The 17,310-nt window shown below is 35.8% G+C and overlaps 1 protein-coding gene across 3 annotated transcripts in view; it reads left to right on the top strand.

The window, feature by feature from the left end:
* flnba (filamin B a) overlaps window positions 1–17,058 on the top strand; it is a 167,357-nt gene extending 150,299 nt beyond the window's left edge. For 2 of the 3 annotated variants that reach the window (NM_001440724.1, NM_001440723.1), the window contains 8 exon segments: window positions 2,585–2,851; window positions 2,987–3,124; window positions 4,543–4,658; window positions 9,136–9,268; window positions 9,393–9,569; window positions 9,880–10,098; window positions 13,283–13,453; window positions 16,088–17,058. In NM_001440724.1, coding sequence (NP_001427653.1) covers window positions 2,585–2,851; window positions 2,987–3,124; window positions 4,543–4,658; window positions 9,136–9,268; window positions 9,393–9,569; window positions 9,880–10,098; window positions 13,283–13,453; window positions 16,088–16,275 — 1,409 coding nt within the window. In that variant the 3' untranslated portion in view covers window positions 16,276–17,058. 3 annotated transcript variants of the gene reach the window in all.
* Window positions 17,059–17,310: the final 252 nt, after the last annotated feature.

Here is a 17,310-nt window from a genome sequence, read left to right as displayed (position 1 = left end):
GCTAAGCTATTAGCTACTCTACTTAAAATGTAGCTTAACTACACTGAAAGCTACCCCCTGGGAAATGTAGCAAGCTAAGCTTAAAGCTACATGGCAAAAGTAGCTTAGCTACATTCAAGCTATTTTTACAATTTTCATTTTGAAATCGAAGCAAGTTAAATCCAAGTCAATCACATCTTAGTGATCAATAAAACTGTTAATGAAACAAATGAGGCAGAATAGTTCAGTTCAATTATTTACTGTAAATAATATGCTGAACTAAACAGAAACGCATAATAGTATATAACAGCTAAAACAAAAAATTCAATAAAAGCAGCTGTTACACAATTAAAATACTATAGTCATTTATAGTAAAGGGAAATATTTTTGATAATAAATAAATATATAAATATATATATATATATATATATATATATATATATATATATATATATATATATAAATATATATATATTGTAGGGATGTAACAATATTGTAAATACCGTCATACCGCAAAAGTAATTTTTTTCAATATTACCGTAGGCGCATGACTCAATAAAACTATATTTCTGAGAAAAGTTTGCTTAGGCGAATGAAGAGAACGGGAGGTAGCGGGAACTACAATTCCCATCAGCCCAGGCGTGGCCGTCATCCTTTGCGGTCTGTTGTCACTACAGATCCAGTAATGCGGAAATGGAGTGTGCTGCTAGTAGCGGGGAAGAAAAAGAGCTGGAAATGATCGAACCTAAAGCGGGTTTTAAATCGGATGTGTGGAAGCATTTCGGTTTCTTTCTAAAAAGATACGAAAAAGGAGAAAAGGTGACAGACAAAGACAAAAACAGTTTGCAGGCACTGCCAGACTGTGGGGAAATATAAGTCGGGGAATACGACTAAAAACCGTCATGGGGACTGCAGAACACAGCACACTTGTTAGATTGATGCAGACATTGACTTGTACCGCAAAGAGACCTCTATCTCACGTTACGTTACCCACTGCTGTCAACCTTAGCTAAATCATGTCTCTCTGTCCCAGAAACCTCAGTCCCAAATGAGAGGGGTTTTTTCTGTTGCAGGGGACATTGTAAATACCCAGAGATCCCAGCTTTTACCAGATTATAGTTATATGATCATTTTCCTTAAAAAACCCATCTCTGAGTGAGTGAGTGATTAAATGTTGAATGTGATGAGTTTTCAACAATACTAAATTGAAACTATTTTTTATATGGTTTAATAGTTTTTTGTTATTAAAATTGAAAATTAAAGTTCCTGTTTGGAAACTTACAGATAGATGGCTGGTTTGTATGTCATTGATATGTTCAGTGCTAAGGTAAATAAACACTTTTGGCACTTTTTTTCGAGTCTTTTTATTAGTTTCGTTTTTCCTGTAAATTATTCAATAAATACTGTACCGTGCCATTCATACCGAGGTATTATCGTACCGTGAAATTCTGATACCGTTACATCCCTAATATATTGTAATAAGCATTATAGTGTTATATATACTAAAGTATTTTTATGTTTTGAGCACAGCATCAGAAATTAGGTTATTGCTTCTTAACATATACTCCTCAAGGTATGGTCACAAGGAATCCTGCTTCAGAAATAACTCCTCTCCCTCAGTCATCTTTCAATCAAGCAAGTTTCACCAGAGGTGGCAGTAACGCACCAAAAAGTTTGTTGTCGAACACCTTAAAACAGGAAGAAGAAATAATCCTTCTCCCTAGCATATGGATTTACTTCCATCGGCTAGACACCGGCCTCACAGCTCAGTGAATGTCGGTGCCGTCGCTTATTGATCCGCGATCGGTAAATCTAGCATGTGTGGACGCTACTGCGCTACTTGACCAATAAAATAGCCTCACTACTGAAAAGCTATTTGATTTAAAAAGTAAGGAGACTACTGCCACGCTACAGAGAAATGTATTTAAGCTAGTAGCGTCACTACTTGTAGCGACTCTACTGCCCAACACTGTGTATAGGCTAATGGATGTCTGTGCGTAGGCTCATCTCATTCTCACGCTGCAGATACTCTGTTTAACTGTTTTCTCTCTAGTGAAGCATTCAGTTTTTCCACTTACGAAGTCCGTCATGTAAATAGCAAATTCGCTACGGCGCGACGCAACTGACTCTTAAAGGGAATGAGACTCTGATTGTTTTATTCTCAAAACACACCTATAACTTATGAAGAAAATAAGCTCAACCCTGTTAGACCATGCGCCACGGCTATTTTTTCCGTCACTAAAATAGAATAAGTGGATTCCGACACGCCCTTAATGCTTTTGCGCTCTGCACTTTGCGCATGGATCATCAAAATAGTCTTTCCTTAATATGTTTTTAATCATGTTTGTTCTTTTTTTGTTTTTATTTTAAATACATGTTCGTGTAAAGCACTTCGAATCACCATTGCGTATGAAATGTGCTGTATAAATAAACTTGCCTTGGCTTGCCCAATTAAATTCATATTATTGCAATGCATATCGCAGCAAAACAAAGTATTGCAATGTCCGATTTTTCCAGTATCGTGCAGCCTTAATTTAAAATGTTGTACATTTTATAATGTTTGCCTGTTCTCTCGTTAAATAAATGCTGTGTGTTTCCTCCTCAGAGGTGGACATTAGTGACGTGACGGCTCAGGTCATCAGTCCGTCTGGAGCCACAGAAGAGGCTGATCTGGTGTCAGTGGGGAATCAGACATACTGTGTTCGCTTCGTGCCGCAGGAGACCGGTGTTCATTTGGTAAACGTGCGGTACCGTGGGCAGCACGTTCCCGGATCCCCCTTTCAGTTCACCGTGGGGCCGCTGGGGGAAGGAGGAGCGCAGAAGGTGAGAGCTGCGGGACCCGGACTGGAGAAAGCAGACGTCTGTGAGCCAGGTAGGCATGGGCTGAACCCTAGAGATGGTTGTGCTTATGATAACGTCGGATAAAAATATCATGGTTTTACAGTGATTAGTTCTCTAAAATATGTTCATTTTAAATGTCTGTTCTTGTGTTTGTCATCATGTGTAGCTGAGTTTACCGTGTGGACTCGTGAAGCAGGGGCTGGTGGTTTATCAATCGCTGTGGAAGGGCCGAGTCGAGCTGAAATCTCATTTGAGGAGAGGAAAGACGGATCATGTGGAGTCTCATATGTAGCTCAAGAGCCTGGTACACACAAACACACACACATGCTCTGTCTGTCAGGCTCTGTTTACACCTGCTGTTATGATGCATTTTGGTCAGTAGGATTAAAAGTACACATTAGAGACAGACTGGCATTTAAAAGCATCTATTTAGTAAACTTGTAACCACTTTTTCTGATGTGTGTATGTACTCTAACAGCTTTCTCTGATCCTTCAGTCTATTACTGAGGAATGGGTAAAAATTTATAAATAGACAAATACAAAAGTAAAATAAAAAAAATATACATAAGTAGATGCTTATAAATAAATATTAAATGAAATAAATAAATAGATAAAAAATAAGTGCATAGAAATAAATACGTATAATAAATAAATAGACAAATAAAGGGGTAAAGAAATATGTAAGTAAATACATAAAGAAAATAAATAATTAAATAAATAAAAATAAGTGTGTATAAATGCATATAATAAATAAACAAACAAAAATAGTGGTAAAAATAAATATAAGTAAATACATATAAATAAATATAAATAATAAAATAAATAAATAGACATAAATAATGCAATAAAAAATAAATATATATGTAAATAAATATAAATAAACATAAAAAATAAGTAAATAGATAAAAATAATCGCATATAAATAAATACATAAAATGAATAAAAAATGAATAAAAAAATACATATAAAAATGTATAGATTAAAAGAAATATATATATTCAACTGTGTATGTATGTGTATGTGTGTGTGTGTTTGTATATATATATATATATATATATATATATATATATATATATATATATATATATATATATATATATATATATGTGTGTACGTATGTATGTATGTATGGTATGTATGTGTGTGTGTGTGTGTGTGTGTGTGTATATATATATATATATATATATATATATATATGTGTGTACGTATGTATGTATGTGTGTGTGTGTGTATATATGTATATATATATGTATGTATGTATGTGTATATATATATATATATATATATATATATATATATATATATATATGTATGTATGTGTGTGTGTGTATAGTAAATAAATATAAATAATAAAAACATATAAATAAATATAAAAAATTAAATAAGTACATATAAATAAATGCATAAAATAAATAAAATTATAAAATGATAAAAATAAATACAAATAAAAAACTAAACAAATACATAATACATAAATCATAAAATGCATATAAATAAATGGAAAAATTACAAAAATAAAAATGAAAAAAATATATATAAATAAATACACAATATACATATAAATAATATTCTAAAAAGTAGCTTTTACATGGAGTTTTTTTGTGACATGCCTGTCATCCTGAACAGAACATGTTAAATGCATGTTTATGTCAGGTTCATAAACAGGTCCTCTGGAAATGCTGTGTAAATCTGACGCATTATATCTTCTTCGTGTGTTTGCAGGAGACTATGAAGTGTCTATAAAGTTCAATGATGAGCACATTCCTGAAAGCCCATTCCTGGTTCCAGTGTTTGCTCCTGTAGACGATGCCCGCCGCCTCACTGTTACCAGCCTTCAGGTGAGACATGAGAAAACACCTGCACACAGACACACATACGTCCACAGCGCTCCAAACTCACAGCAGAGGAAAACACAGCCCTTTTAAACCATTTGTGTGTTTTATTAATCATTTGCATGTTTAATTAATTAATTGACAATATTCAGATTTTTTTTTATTCTCAGCAAATAATATGAGCCTTATATCTCACCTGTATTTATTTAATGATAAATGCAGTAGAAGCACTAATACTTTGAAATAAGATTATTATTATTATTATTATTAAAAAAAAGTGTATTATTATTATTTTAATTAATAGTTTTTGAACTAACAATAGAAATTGTTGAATTTATATATATATATATATATATATATATATATATATATATATATATATATATATATATATATATATATATATTAAGTTAAATTATTTACTCATGGTTTAATTATTTATTCTAACAACTTTGTAATTTAATCATGTTAATTCAAGTTTTATTCTCACCATTTATTTTTATATTTAATTTAATATTTTTTTTTATTATTATTTGTTTTAAATTAAATTAACTATTTTTGTTTTGATTTTTGTTTTGTATTTATTATTTAATTAACATTTTAATGAGAATAATTTAATTGCTTTTGTTTTGTTTTTATTTTATTATTATAATTTTTTAAAAATTCATTTAAATATTTTTTGCATTGTATTAATTTTTAAAAAAAAATATTTGTTTTTAATTTAAATAAATTAATTGTTTTTGTTTTGTTTTTTGTATTTATTTAATTATTGTTTGTTTTGAATGTAATTGATTTAATTATTTTTTGGTTTTGTTTTCGATTTGTATTTATTATTTTATATTGTTATTTTTAGTTCAATTTCAATTAAAATAAATATATATATATTTTTGTTTATTTTATTTAATTATTAATTTTTATGTAATTAAATTTAAAAACAAATATTTCTTTGTTTTATGTATTTATTTAATTTAATTTGATTATTAATGTTATTTATTATTTTATTATTATAAGTTTCTTTTTCATTTTGTATTTATTTTATTATTAATTGTTTTAAATTTAGATACATTTATTTAAATATATTTTGTTTTGTATTTTTACATTTATTTTATAATTTTATAATTATTTTTTATTTTAAATAATGTTTACATAATTTTTTATATTTATTTTATTTTATACACATTTTGAATGAACATGCTATGCATTTATATAGACATGACAAAGACTGATGGAGCCGCTGTGGGTGTTCAGTTCTCTGTGTGTGTTTGCTCTGGTGTTTCTCTTGTGTTTCATTTAAAGGCTTTTAACAGAATCACAAACCATCAGTTAAAGCAGAGAGAGAAGCTCAGCCAACACTTCCCATCATCCTCTGTAGTTTATTCCCTATAGTTTATTCTCTGTAGTTTTATTCTCTGTAGTTTATTCCCTATAGCATTCTCTGTAGTTTATCTATTAGTTTATCAAACCCTCTAGTTCTCGTTCTCTCTCATCCAACATTTGTCAGATCTCTCTCTCTCAGCTTTAGCTGATCTTAGGTCAATTCAGGTGAGTTTATAAACATTTACTTTTTTTTGTTGCCATTTGTTGTGTGTATTAGGTAAATATAAATTGTAATATTTCCTAATTCAGATTTGGTGCATTCGTTCCTCATTTAAAGCAGTGGTCCCCAACCTTTGTATTACCGCGACCCCTCAACGCTGGGGTTGGGGGGGGTTTGGTTCGTATGTTGCTAGGTGACCATCAACCATTTTCTCAGATCATGACAAGCTGACAAAACTTTGCTGCAGCTCTGATACATGCTTTATTTATGGAGAAAATGATAAAGCACTGCAGTGTTTGGGTGTTTGTCTGAGATCATTATGGCCGGTTTCCATTGAGAGATACGGTACGGATAACCTTTATCAAGCTTGCGTTTCCACTGCCAAAAGGGTCTCCTTTTGGTGGGCGTGGTGTACAACAGAAAGTGCAGACGATGTCATTTTTACTCAAGGAAATGTCACAGTAAAGCCGTACAGGTCGTTCACATATCATATGAGAAGCACTTCTCACAAAACAGATGCTTTACACATAAATACTTGTGTATAAATGTTTATTACTAACCTTTCTATAAACATGATTTGATTATGACTTCAGATCAATGACAGCGCGAAATGGCCTACTGTAACGTCTGCAACTATAATAAATTAATAAATAAATGAACATATATGAAGACATACAGAGCCTTACAGTCTCCGATATGTTACCACTTACAGAAAAACTACACACAGCAGACATTTAGTTCTTATTTGGGTTCAAAAACAACACAAAATATAGCCCACAGTCAGAGCAAACCTCTCATATCTTTAATCTTCAGCAGTACATGTAACCTCTGTTAGAGTAATTCTGTCATTCCCAGTTCATAATAGTCCAAAAGGTGATGATGATTGTTAAACATGGCCGTTTGTTCATGTTTTAGGTTGCAGAAACATCATTTGCTATTTTTTTTTCCAGCTTCTCCTTTGTTTTTTTGCGCTTCACTCTCGTGTTTGTCTCGTTCTGACAGTATAGGATTTCATAATGCTTCAATGATCACGTGCACGTTATTAATATGAGCTCAAGAAGTTCATTATTTCAAATATAGATGCGCGATCGCAAGCTCTTTGGAGAAAGTGAAACCATTTGTGCTTTTAGACAGGCTCGGAAAACAACAACAGGATAATAGCTTTGTAAATAGCTTTGTGAGTGTTCATCAAGACAACGACAAGGTTTGTTTGAGCTCGTGTTGACCCTGGATCGTTGTTATATATATATATATATATATATATATATATTTTATTACGGTGTAATGTCTCGGCTGTGTTTTTAAATGCCGCTTCCTTTGTTTTCATTCTCCTGGCTTGTAGCACGAGCAAGTGATGTATCTCTGTAAACCAATATTGTTCAGCTATGTGTCTAGCTCTGCCTTTTGGTACACTTTTTTTGTGCTAGATATCCTTTGCAAAGGGTGACCAAAAAGTGGTATGGTACGTTTCGCTTTTTGGTACCTTTTGACAGTGGAAATGGCCATAAAAGCATACGGAACCGTATTACTCAGCGGAGACGGGCCATAAGTCTACTGAAATGTGTATATTCTATACAAATTAGGAAGCTGATCGGTCAGTTCTTGTCACGTAATTTGCAGTGCACTCACAGCATTCATTCAACTGGGGGCACCTGGAAGGTTCAAGTGCGTTACATCATTCATGCAAGCCGGGCACCTCCATCGGAAATAGCGAACTTGCGTGAACTCTAGAAAAGTGATATGCGAACGGCCCCTAAAAGGCCGCCGTCATTTGTGATGCAGTTAATCTTCTTGCAGGATTCACCTGATTTATTGACAAATAGGTTGCAGATCCATTCCTTGGCAGGTCGCGGGTCGTTCACTTTCCCCTTAGCAAAAAAACTTTCTTAAGACGTCTGTTTCTTACTCATTTTGCTGCTTGTGGGTTAAATTTGGATGCTCAAGTGACCGAGATGTAAAGCGAGAGAATTTTCAATAAAAGATTTTTCAAAATAAAAGCTTGTTCAGACTAGAGATCTGCGCGGGACTAAATTTTGAATCCCGCTCCTGCTAGGTTTTATCCTGAACCCGACTGCTCCAGCTTTTATTCAGCATTTGTTGTCCCGCTGCCTGCCCCGTTTTTTACCCACCGCGCCCGTTCCCCCTAACAAGCGGGGGGGGGTTGGGTTGGGGGGGGGACAAAACCAAAAACCACCCAGCTATACAGAGTCCAGACAGGCCTATAACAAGCTGTCTGTTGCACACATAAGCACCAAGCACACACACCTCTCATTCGTGCGCACACACACAGCAACAAACAAGCTAAATGCAGCATCACGCTGTCTCATTCACACACACACATAAGCGTGCTCGCTTGCTCGGGAGCGATATTGTTAAGACCGCCCGCTCCCGTCCAAAATAAACCAGTTACCAACCGCGCTTCATTCGGAAATTTATGCAGACCTCTAGATCAGGCTCAGATGATGAATAAAACAGAATTAATTCATGATTTCCTGTGCGGCCCGGTATAATTGATCCACAAACCGTATATGCACTGATTTAAAGAGTGTGTACATGCATGTGTGCGTTTGTTTCTGTGTGTGTGTGTGCTTTGTGTCTGTGTTTGCATGCTTGCCTGCATGTGTGTGTATGTGTTGTGTTTGTCTGTGTGTGTGTTGGGTCTGTGTGTATGTTTTTTTGTGTGTTGTGTTTGTCTGAGTGTCTACATGCATGTGTGTGTGTAAGTGATGTGTTTTTGTGTCTGTATATGTATGTGTGTGTGTTAGGTTTGTCACTTTGTGTGTTGAGTTTTTGTGTATGTGTGTTGGGTCTGTCTGCCTATGGTGATTGTGTTTGTGTGTCTGTTTATGTGTTGTGTTTTTGTGTGTTTCTCTGTGTGTGCGTGCGTATGTGTGTGCGTGCGTGTATGCGTGTGTGTTGTTCTGATGTGTCTGCTGGCTCCTGCAGGAGTCTGGCCTGAAAGTGAATCAGCCGTCCTCGTTTGCGGTGCGACTGAACGGGGCGAAGGGATCCATCAGCGCTAAAGTGCACAGTCCATCCGGAGCGCTGGAGGAGTGTGCGGTGTCTGAGCTAGAACAAGGTCAGGGAACACACACACATACATAAACTTACTCACACACACACTCCACAACACACTCTAGAAACCTGTAATCTGACCTTCATGTTTGATCATCAGTTCTGCTCTTCCTCTGCTTCATTCACAGATAAGTACGCCATTCGTTTTATCCCGCGAGAGAACGGCATCCACGTCATCGACGTGAAGTTCAACGACACACACATCCCCGGCAGCCCCTTCCAGATCCGTGTGGGAGAGCCAGGACAGGGCGGAGATGCGGGACTCGTCACGGCTTATGGACCCGGATTGGAGAGAGGAACCACAGGTGAATAAAACACACTTCACACACCCGAGCTCAAAACTCCCAACACAAATAAAAGCCAGAGTTGTTGAACTGAAGAGGCTAAGGAGATCGCTTTGACAATGGCCACTGTTTAAAACACGCTCAGCAGTGCTCAAATGTTAGCGGAAAATGAACACTTTTAAAATTTCAGCACCGATTGCTACTCATTCTTTTTTTTTGACAACCCTACTTTGTTTACGTTTGCATGTGCACGTCAGAAATTCTGGAATGAGTTGCAATGTATTTTTCCTAAAAAGATGCCCCCCTTCTGATGCAAACTCTTCTCTGTCAGGAAATCAGGCCGAGTTCATAATCAACAACACTAAAGCGGGGCCGGGGTCCCTGTCGCTCACTATCGAGGGCCCTTCTAAGGTGAAGATGGAGTGTCAGGAGTGTCCCGAAGGCTTCAAAGTGCACTACACACCGATGGCCCCTGGAAACTACATCATCACTGCCAAATACGGAGGTCCCAACCACATCACCGGCAGCCCGTTCAAAGCCAAAGTGACCGGTGTGTAGAAATAATGCCTATTTCAGATGAAGAATGATGGTGATGATCTGTTTGTTTTTTGTGGTTGATTTTCTTATTGAGGATTTTTACTAGCTAATTGGCAAATATTATTGATTTCTGGCGGTTTTTAAACTCTTTATCGGGTGAGGAACATTGTTGGGTATGTTACTTTAAAAAAGTAATAATTACAAATGACTGACTACCACTGGAAAATTGTGATCTGATTACATTACTAATTACTACATGTAAAAAGTAATCAGATTACTACTTCGAAGTTAATTTTAAAACGTATAAAATATAGCTATAAGCAATACAAAATAAAATACAGCTCTTTAAGTACTTTGAAAAACATCACAATAGGTTGATCACAGCAGCTTGACATATTCTAAAGACCTGAAAACTTAAAATTCTGTCATCGTTCACTTGTTCCGAATCCATTTGTCTTTTTTTTTTAGCACAAAAGGAGACATGAAGAAAACTAGATACCTGTAACCATTGACATCCATAGCACTGCAGTGTTTGGATGTTTTGTGATTGTCTGAGGTAATTAGTCTACCAAATTATGGCTGTTTCTCAATATGCGTTCTTCAGCGGTCTTGCGTCCTTGTGTTCTCGGGAATCGTCATTATCAGCTGCCTAAGTTCAGTTCCAATACTCAAGACCGCAAATACGGAGGACGCGTGAAACTTCCCGGATGTGTTCTTGATATCGAGGACGCACTGATGCAGACTTGAGCACCGAACTCCCTTGGGAAGTCCCAGAAGTCATTGCGACTGGAGGTGGGAAGCGCTGCATTTTATTTCGATTTATTATTAAAGTTCAGAGATATAACTTATTTACCTCAGGAGTTTCCCTGAATGAAACGGTGAAAGTAAACATTACCATGGACATTTTAATAAAGGAATAAACACATTAAGGGTGTTTGTTTGCTGAAATTCCTTTTAAAATCTGTTTTATTTGTATTGTGCAGTGTATATTTATAATGTTTTTATGCAAAGTATATATTTTGAAAAGGGGGAAAACAATAAATCGTTTTATGAATGTTGTAATGTTTAAATAATTTACCATTTAAACACGTGAAGGTCATGTGACCATCAGGAAGATAGTAGCATCTCAATTCTCAAAGGACGCGTTCTCTGCCCTCATGGTCTCCTGAGTTCGTTCTTCCGAGGACACCTGGCAAGACCGCTCTCCACAAGAACACAACTCCGTTCTCTGCGATCTTGGAATTGAGAAACAGCCTGTGTATATACAAAGAAAGCATGAAGCAGATTGGTCAGTTCTTGTCACGTGACTTGCGGTTTTCGACTGGTGCGCCTTTTCAAAAGATACTATATTTAAACAGTACCATAAGCAGCTACGCTACTCTTCACATTCAGAAGAGACCTTCACTCCATATCCTTCACAAAAATTGGTTTTAGCATGTTACAGCTGAGTTGGAGCACCATGTTTTTGGGCGCCGGTGTTCTCCTTGGTGGCGAGTATTGTCCTATAATGCTTTCTGTTCAAGTGTTGAACAAGTTGCTGGTTGAGGTAAAAGCAGTCGAAAGTTCTTAAGAGACTGGACATAGACTGCATTTCACAGCAATATTTTAGTTTTTACGCTGAATGAAATCAAAATAATGTCTGTGGTTCCACTCTTGTCTTGTCGAAGCAAGCACACATCGGCAACCATTTCAGCTTTCAGATTTAAAAGCAGCATTTTTTTTCTTTTTCTTTTAAAAACTATACTTGTCACGCAAGTAACGTAATTACATTGGCTTTAGTAACTGTCATCAAATGACATAAATGTAAAATGTAATTGGTTACAGTACTGCGTTCCCCAAAAATGTAATAAGAACAGTAACACGTTACTTTGAAACTCTGGCTGTCCAACTCTGGTGAGGAATCATATATGGCAGTGGTTCTGAAACTGTTCTACGTGGGTAGGCCCACCTGGAATCTGCGCACGCAGAATTCCACAGGTTTTGCGCAGATCTTTAGCCCATCATTAATTCTGTTTATTTACTTGAGTAAATGTGTGTAAATCTATATTTATTCAGTTTTTTAATTAATTTCAGTAATATTATTGACTGATGTAAAAATGTTCATCTGATTTATGTACAATGCCGTTTATACAGTAATTTTTCTCTCTTTTGCTAAATATATGACAAACTAGCTTTATTTGCCAAATAAAGTGGATCTAAATGGATTTGCATTTTAAGCATTAAATAAAAGTTAAAAAGGTATTATTTTTTATTTCATATATTAAGGTTTTAGGTACGATTCTCCCAAAATAATTCCGCAGAAATCCACAGACTTTAACCAAAATAGCAAAAAACGTCCGCAGATTCCGTCTGGCCCTATACATGGGCTTCCTTCTAGTGTTACGCAGAGGAATCACTAAATAATAAAAGAAACAAAAAAAAAACACTTTAACCATTTGACACATATGATAACACTGATGTGATCAGCATTAACTGTTCCCTGGAACCTACGATCCCACTGGTGTCATTAGAATGTTTAGTGCATCGCGTCATCAGCTGCTAAAAATCAACCCACTTGAGGCAGAGCCTGAGGCCAGGGCGGATTTAGTGATTTGTACTTTCAGCTATTTTTATTGGTTTATTTTGCAAATTTTTTTTTCTTAAATCACTCAATATCCTTTTATACCCTTTATCTTAATGAAAAAAACCTGTAAAGAATCTTGTACAACTTTTTAAATGATTTGCTTGCTTAAAATAAATTCAGAACTAAAAATGATATTTCATTTTTAAAACTAAATCTTTACCTGATTTGACTGCTGGACTGCTCCATAATTGAGAATGGGGGACATGTTTGCGCAGATGTAATAATTTTGAATTTATTAAATATAAATTAAGTCTCACTGTGCACAGAGAAGAGAACAAGGTCAAATTTACTGTCTTGCACCAATACATTCTGTACGCCTTCAAACGCCTCGCACAAACGGTAACTATTTTTTTGTCATTTGATGCAAAGATGATATAATACATATGTAAATGCATATAAATGCTCATACATTTTTTTCAATCAAATTTAAATATTAAAAACTTCTAGGGATTTAAGATACTGATGAGAGCTAAACACGTAAAAAGGGTCCATTATTTCAAAAGTAACTTCCCCCAACACTGTGTGTGATCAGGGTGTTAGTGACTTTTGTAATGATGAGTGTTTTTCTCCTCAGGTCCGCGTCTGGTGAACGTGAGCAGCGTGAGTGAAATGTCATGTCTGATGGTGGATTCCGTGACTCGCTCCACCAGCTCGTCTGCCAGCAGGGTCAGCAGTCGAGGCCCTGGACTCAGCAAGGCCTTCATCAGCCAGAAAGCCTCTTTCACTGTTGACTGCAGTAAAGCTGGTGAGACCTCAGAGCAGGACGAGAAAAAACACACACATTCAACAAAATATTTTTACACTTTATAAAAGAATGTCTTCATGATGCAAAATAATGCATGATTTAATGCTTAAAAAAACATGTATTATAATATTTATTATTATTATTATCAGCAGCTGTAGTAGTAGTCACCGCTGTAGTAGTAGTCGTTGTCGTCCTAGTAGTAGTAGTAGTCGTCGTTGTCGCCCTAGTAGTAGTTGTTGTTGTCGTCCTAGTAGTAGTAGTCGTTGACGTCCTAGTAGTAATAGTAGTAGTAGTCCTTGTCGTCCTAGTAGTAATAGTAGTAGTCGTTGTCGTCCTAGTAGTAGTTGTTGTTGTCGTCCTAGTAGTAGTAGTCGTTGACGTCCTAGAAGTAATAGTAGTAGTCGTTGTCATCCTAATAGTAGTAGTCATTGTCATCCTAGTAGTAGTAGTTGTTGTCATCCTAGTAGTAGTAGTTGTTGTCAACCTTGTAGTAGTAGTCGTTGTCGTCCTAGTAGTAGTAGTCGTTGTCGTCCTAGTAGTAGTAGTCGTCCAAGTAGTAGTAGTCGTTGTCGTCCTAGTAGTAGTAGTTGTTGTCGTCCTAGTAGTAGTAGTCGTTGTCGTCCTAGTAGTAGTAGTCGTTGTCGTCCTAGTAGTAATAGTAGTAGTAGTCCTTGTCGTCCTAGTAGTAATAGTAGTAGTCGTTGTCGCCCTAGTAGTAGTAGTTGTTGTTGTCGTCCTAGTAGTAGTAGTCGTTGACGTCCTAGAAGTAATAGTAGTAGTCGTTGTCATCCTAATAGTAGTAGTCGTTGTCATCCTAGTAGTAAAAGTCGTTGTCATCCTAGTAGAAGTAGTCGTTGTTGTCCTTGTAGAAGTAGTAGTAGTCCTTGTCGTCCTAGTAGTAATAGTAGTAGTGGTAGTAGTCGTTGTCATCCTAGTAGTAGTAGTCCTTGTAGTAGTTGTCGTTGTCCTAGTAGTAGTATTAATAGTCATCGTCCTAGTAGTAGTCGTCATCCTAGTAGTATTAGTAGTAGTCGTCATCCTAGTAGTAGTAGTTGTCGTCCTAGTTATAATAGTACTAGTCGTAGTAGTAGTAATCATCGTCATCTACTTACTTAAATCAGTAATTAAGATTAATATCTTATGGTTTTTCAAGTATTTTATTTTTTTAACTGCATCATAATTATGATTATGATGACAATTTTTAATCATAAATCTAAATATAATGATTTTAATTGGCATAAAATGGTTTGGAGAATGGGTGGAACTTTTTTTTTATTTAACAATAGTACAAGCAAACAAACAAATACAAAGTAGACTTTAAATATTAATAACTATTTATAATTCCATCTGTAAACAATTTAAATTTTATACTATATGGTAACGAGAAAAACGACCACAGAAAAGTTTTCAGACATGCTTACAATCATTTTTAGATGACACAATTCCATTGTTTCAAGAAAGCAATATTAAATGATTAATAATTTTGAACCACAACCAATAACATATTTTTCTGGCCAGTTTTTTTTGACCCTCTGTCATGGCAGTATTGGGTCGGTAAATACTTTTGGTAAGGATATTAACCGTATTTTTCAATGCGGAAGTGCGCTTGTTTTTGCGATTGTTTTAGAACCCGCTTGTACGCAAAGAATAAGGTGAATACACTACCTGACAAAAATCTGGTCGGCTATCCAAGTTTTAGAAACAACAAATTATAACTTGACTTCTAGTTGATCATTTGGGATCAGAAGTGTCTTATATGAAAGGCAAAGGCCTCTAGATTATGCTTATTTGACCAAAATAAAATATGATCATGTCTTGATTTTTAATGATTTCATTAGGACAGTAAGGTCTGACTTTACTCAGACTAAAGTCTCATTACTGAACAGAAATAATGTCCAGTATAGAATATAAAGTCCTGCTGCAGTGGAGACAGAATGAATATTGTGTCTGACTCCATCATGAGCTTGGAGGACTGCATCCATACATCTCTGACATGACTCAAATCACTGATTAATAAAGTCATCTGGAATGGCAAAGAAAGTGTTCCTGCAGGACTCCCAGAGCTCATCAAGAGTCTTTAGATTCATCTTCAATGCCTCCTCCTTCACATTTCCCTAGAGATGCTCAATAATGTTCATCTCTGGTGACTGGGCTGGCCAATCCTGGAGCACCTTAACCTTCTTTGCTTTCAGGAACTGTGATGTGGAGGCTAAAGTATGAGGAGCGCTCTCCTGCTGGAGATGTGTCCCTCTCTTGTGGTTTGTAATGTAATGGGCAGCACAGATACCTCAGGCTGTTGATGTTGCAGATCTCTTGCACTCCTCCATACTGAATGTAACCCCAAACCATGATTTTTCATTCACCAAACTTGACTGGTTTCTGTGTCAATCTTGGGTCCATGTGGGTTCCAGGAGGTCATCTGCAGTATTTGTGATGATTGGGATGCAGCTCAACAGATGATTCATCTGAGTAATCCACCCTCTGACACTTTTACCAATGATCAACTAGAAGTCAAGTTATTATTTGTTGCTCTTACAACTGGGATCCACAACAAGACTTTTTGTCAGGTGGTGTAATTGTATTTTAGTATTTTTGTCTGCCATCTAACCTTGTGTTTGTGCTTTTATTCATCAGGGAAGAACATGCTCCTGGTGGGTGTTCACGGTCCTCAAACCCCCTGCGAGGAAATCCTGGTCAAACACATGGGAAACATGCAATACAACGTCAGCTATGTCCTGAAGGAGCGAGGAAACTACATTCTGGCTGTCAAATGGGGAGATGAACACATCCCAGGCTCTCCATTCACTGTCACCGTCCCATAATGCCCTGTACTTCGTCCTTCTAAAAACACTCCAGAGACACTGTAAAAACACACATCCAGACCCTCTTCATTCTGATGAACTTTGCACTTGATCAGGTTTTCGACTGGAATGTGATGCATTATGACTGTAACGGCATGTTATGATGCATGAATTGTGCATTTCTGTTTGTCGATTTGGTTTTTAGAGAGTTCAGATGATCTTGTATGAACAAACTGATTAGGGTTCAACACCCAAAAACGTCTCTTAACTACTGATACTGACTTTAATTGTTCGTCTAGTTCATTTTAATGCACATATTATAACATTGTCTGTATTTGATTCTTGCTGTTTAATCTGAGCTGTGACATTAATCGAAGCATCGTCCATAAAAACACTTCAAATCAAGCACTGCTTTTGTCATCTCAGTAGGTTTCACTACTAAATATTGAACATTTATATAGAAAAAGGTTAAATTTATTAGACTTTCAGAGCCCTCAAGACCAAAAACATCCAGTATTCTTGAATTAATTTGGCTTTTTTTTTTTGTTTGAAGACACTAATATTCAGTCACAGTAATGGATTGATGCAGATTTAATATGATTATTTTCATCATTTGTGTTTGTCTTAAATCATCTACTAGTTTTGATACTCCAGTGGTTAAGTATTTTGTAAGTCTTTTAAGGGCAAGAGGGGACATATAATTGTATTATCTATTAGCCATTGGTGCCTTATTGTGTAACACGTGAATAGATCTGATGTACATTTGCTTATTAAAATTGAATGGAATAAATAATTTAGAAGCTACTGTGTGTTGTTAATTATAGAGACTGAAACCTTCAGATTTCTTCTTGATGGTTTATTTTATATAGTCTCATTAATATGACACTTAGGCCTTCCTTTAAAACCGTATAACATTACAGAAAGTAGCTCTTATGAAACTCTTATCCATAACCGGCGGTCGATTTAAATACATTCACAGGTAAGAGTATCTGCATTTTGCACTTCAAATGTCAGTTAATGGCGATAAACGCTAATAAAACTAAAGAACCAGCTAAC

This window comes from Danio rerio, chromosome 11 (genome assembly GCF_052040795.2).
Source record: "Danio rerio strain M-AB ecotype USA chromosome 11, GRCz13ab, whole genome shotgun sequence".
Taxonomy (NCBI): domain Eukaryota; kingdom Metazoa; phylum Chordata; class Actinopteri; order Cypriniformes; family Danionidae; genus Danio; species Danio rerio.
Note: the sequence above shows the minus strand (reverse complement) of the source record. Positions and strands in the feature narration are given on the sequence as shown.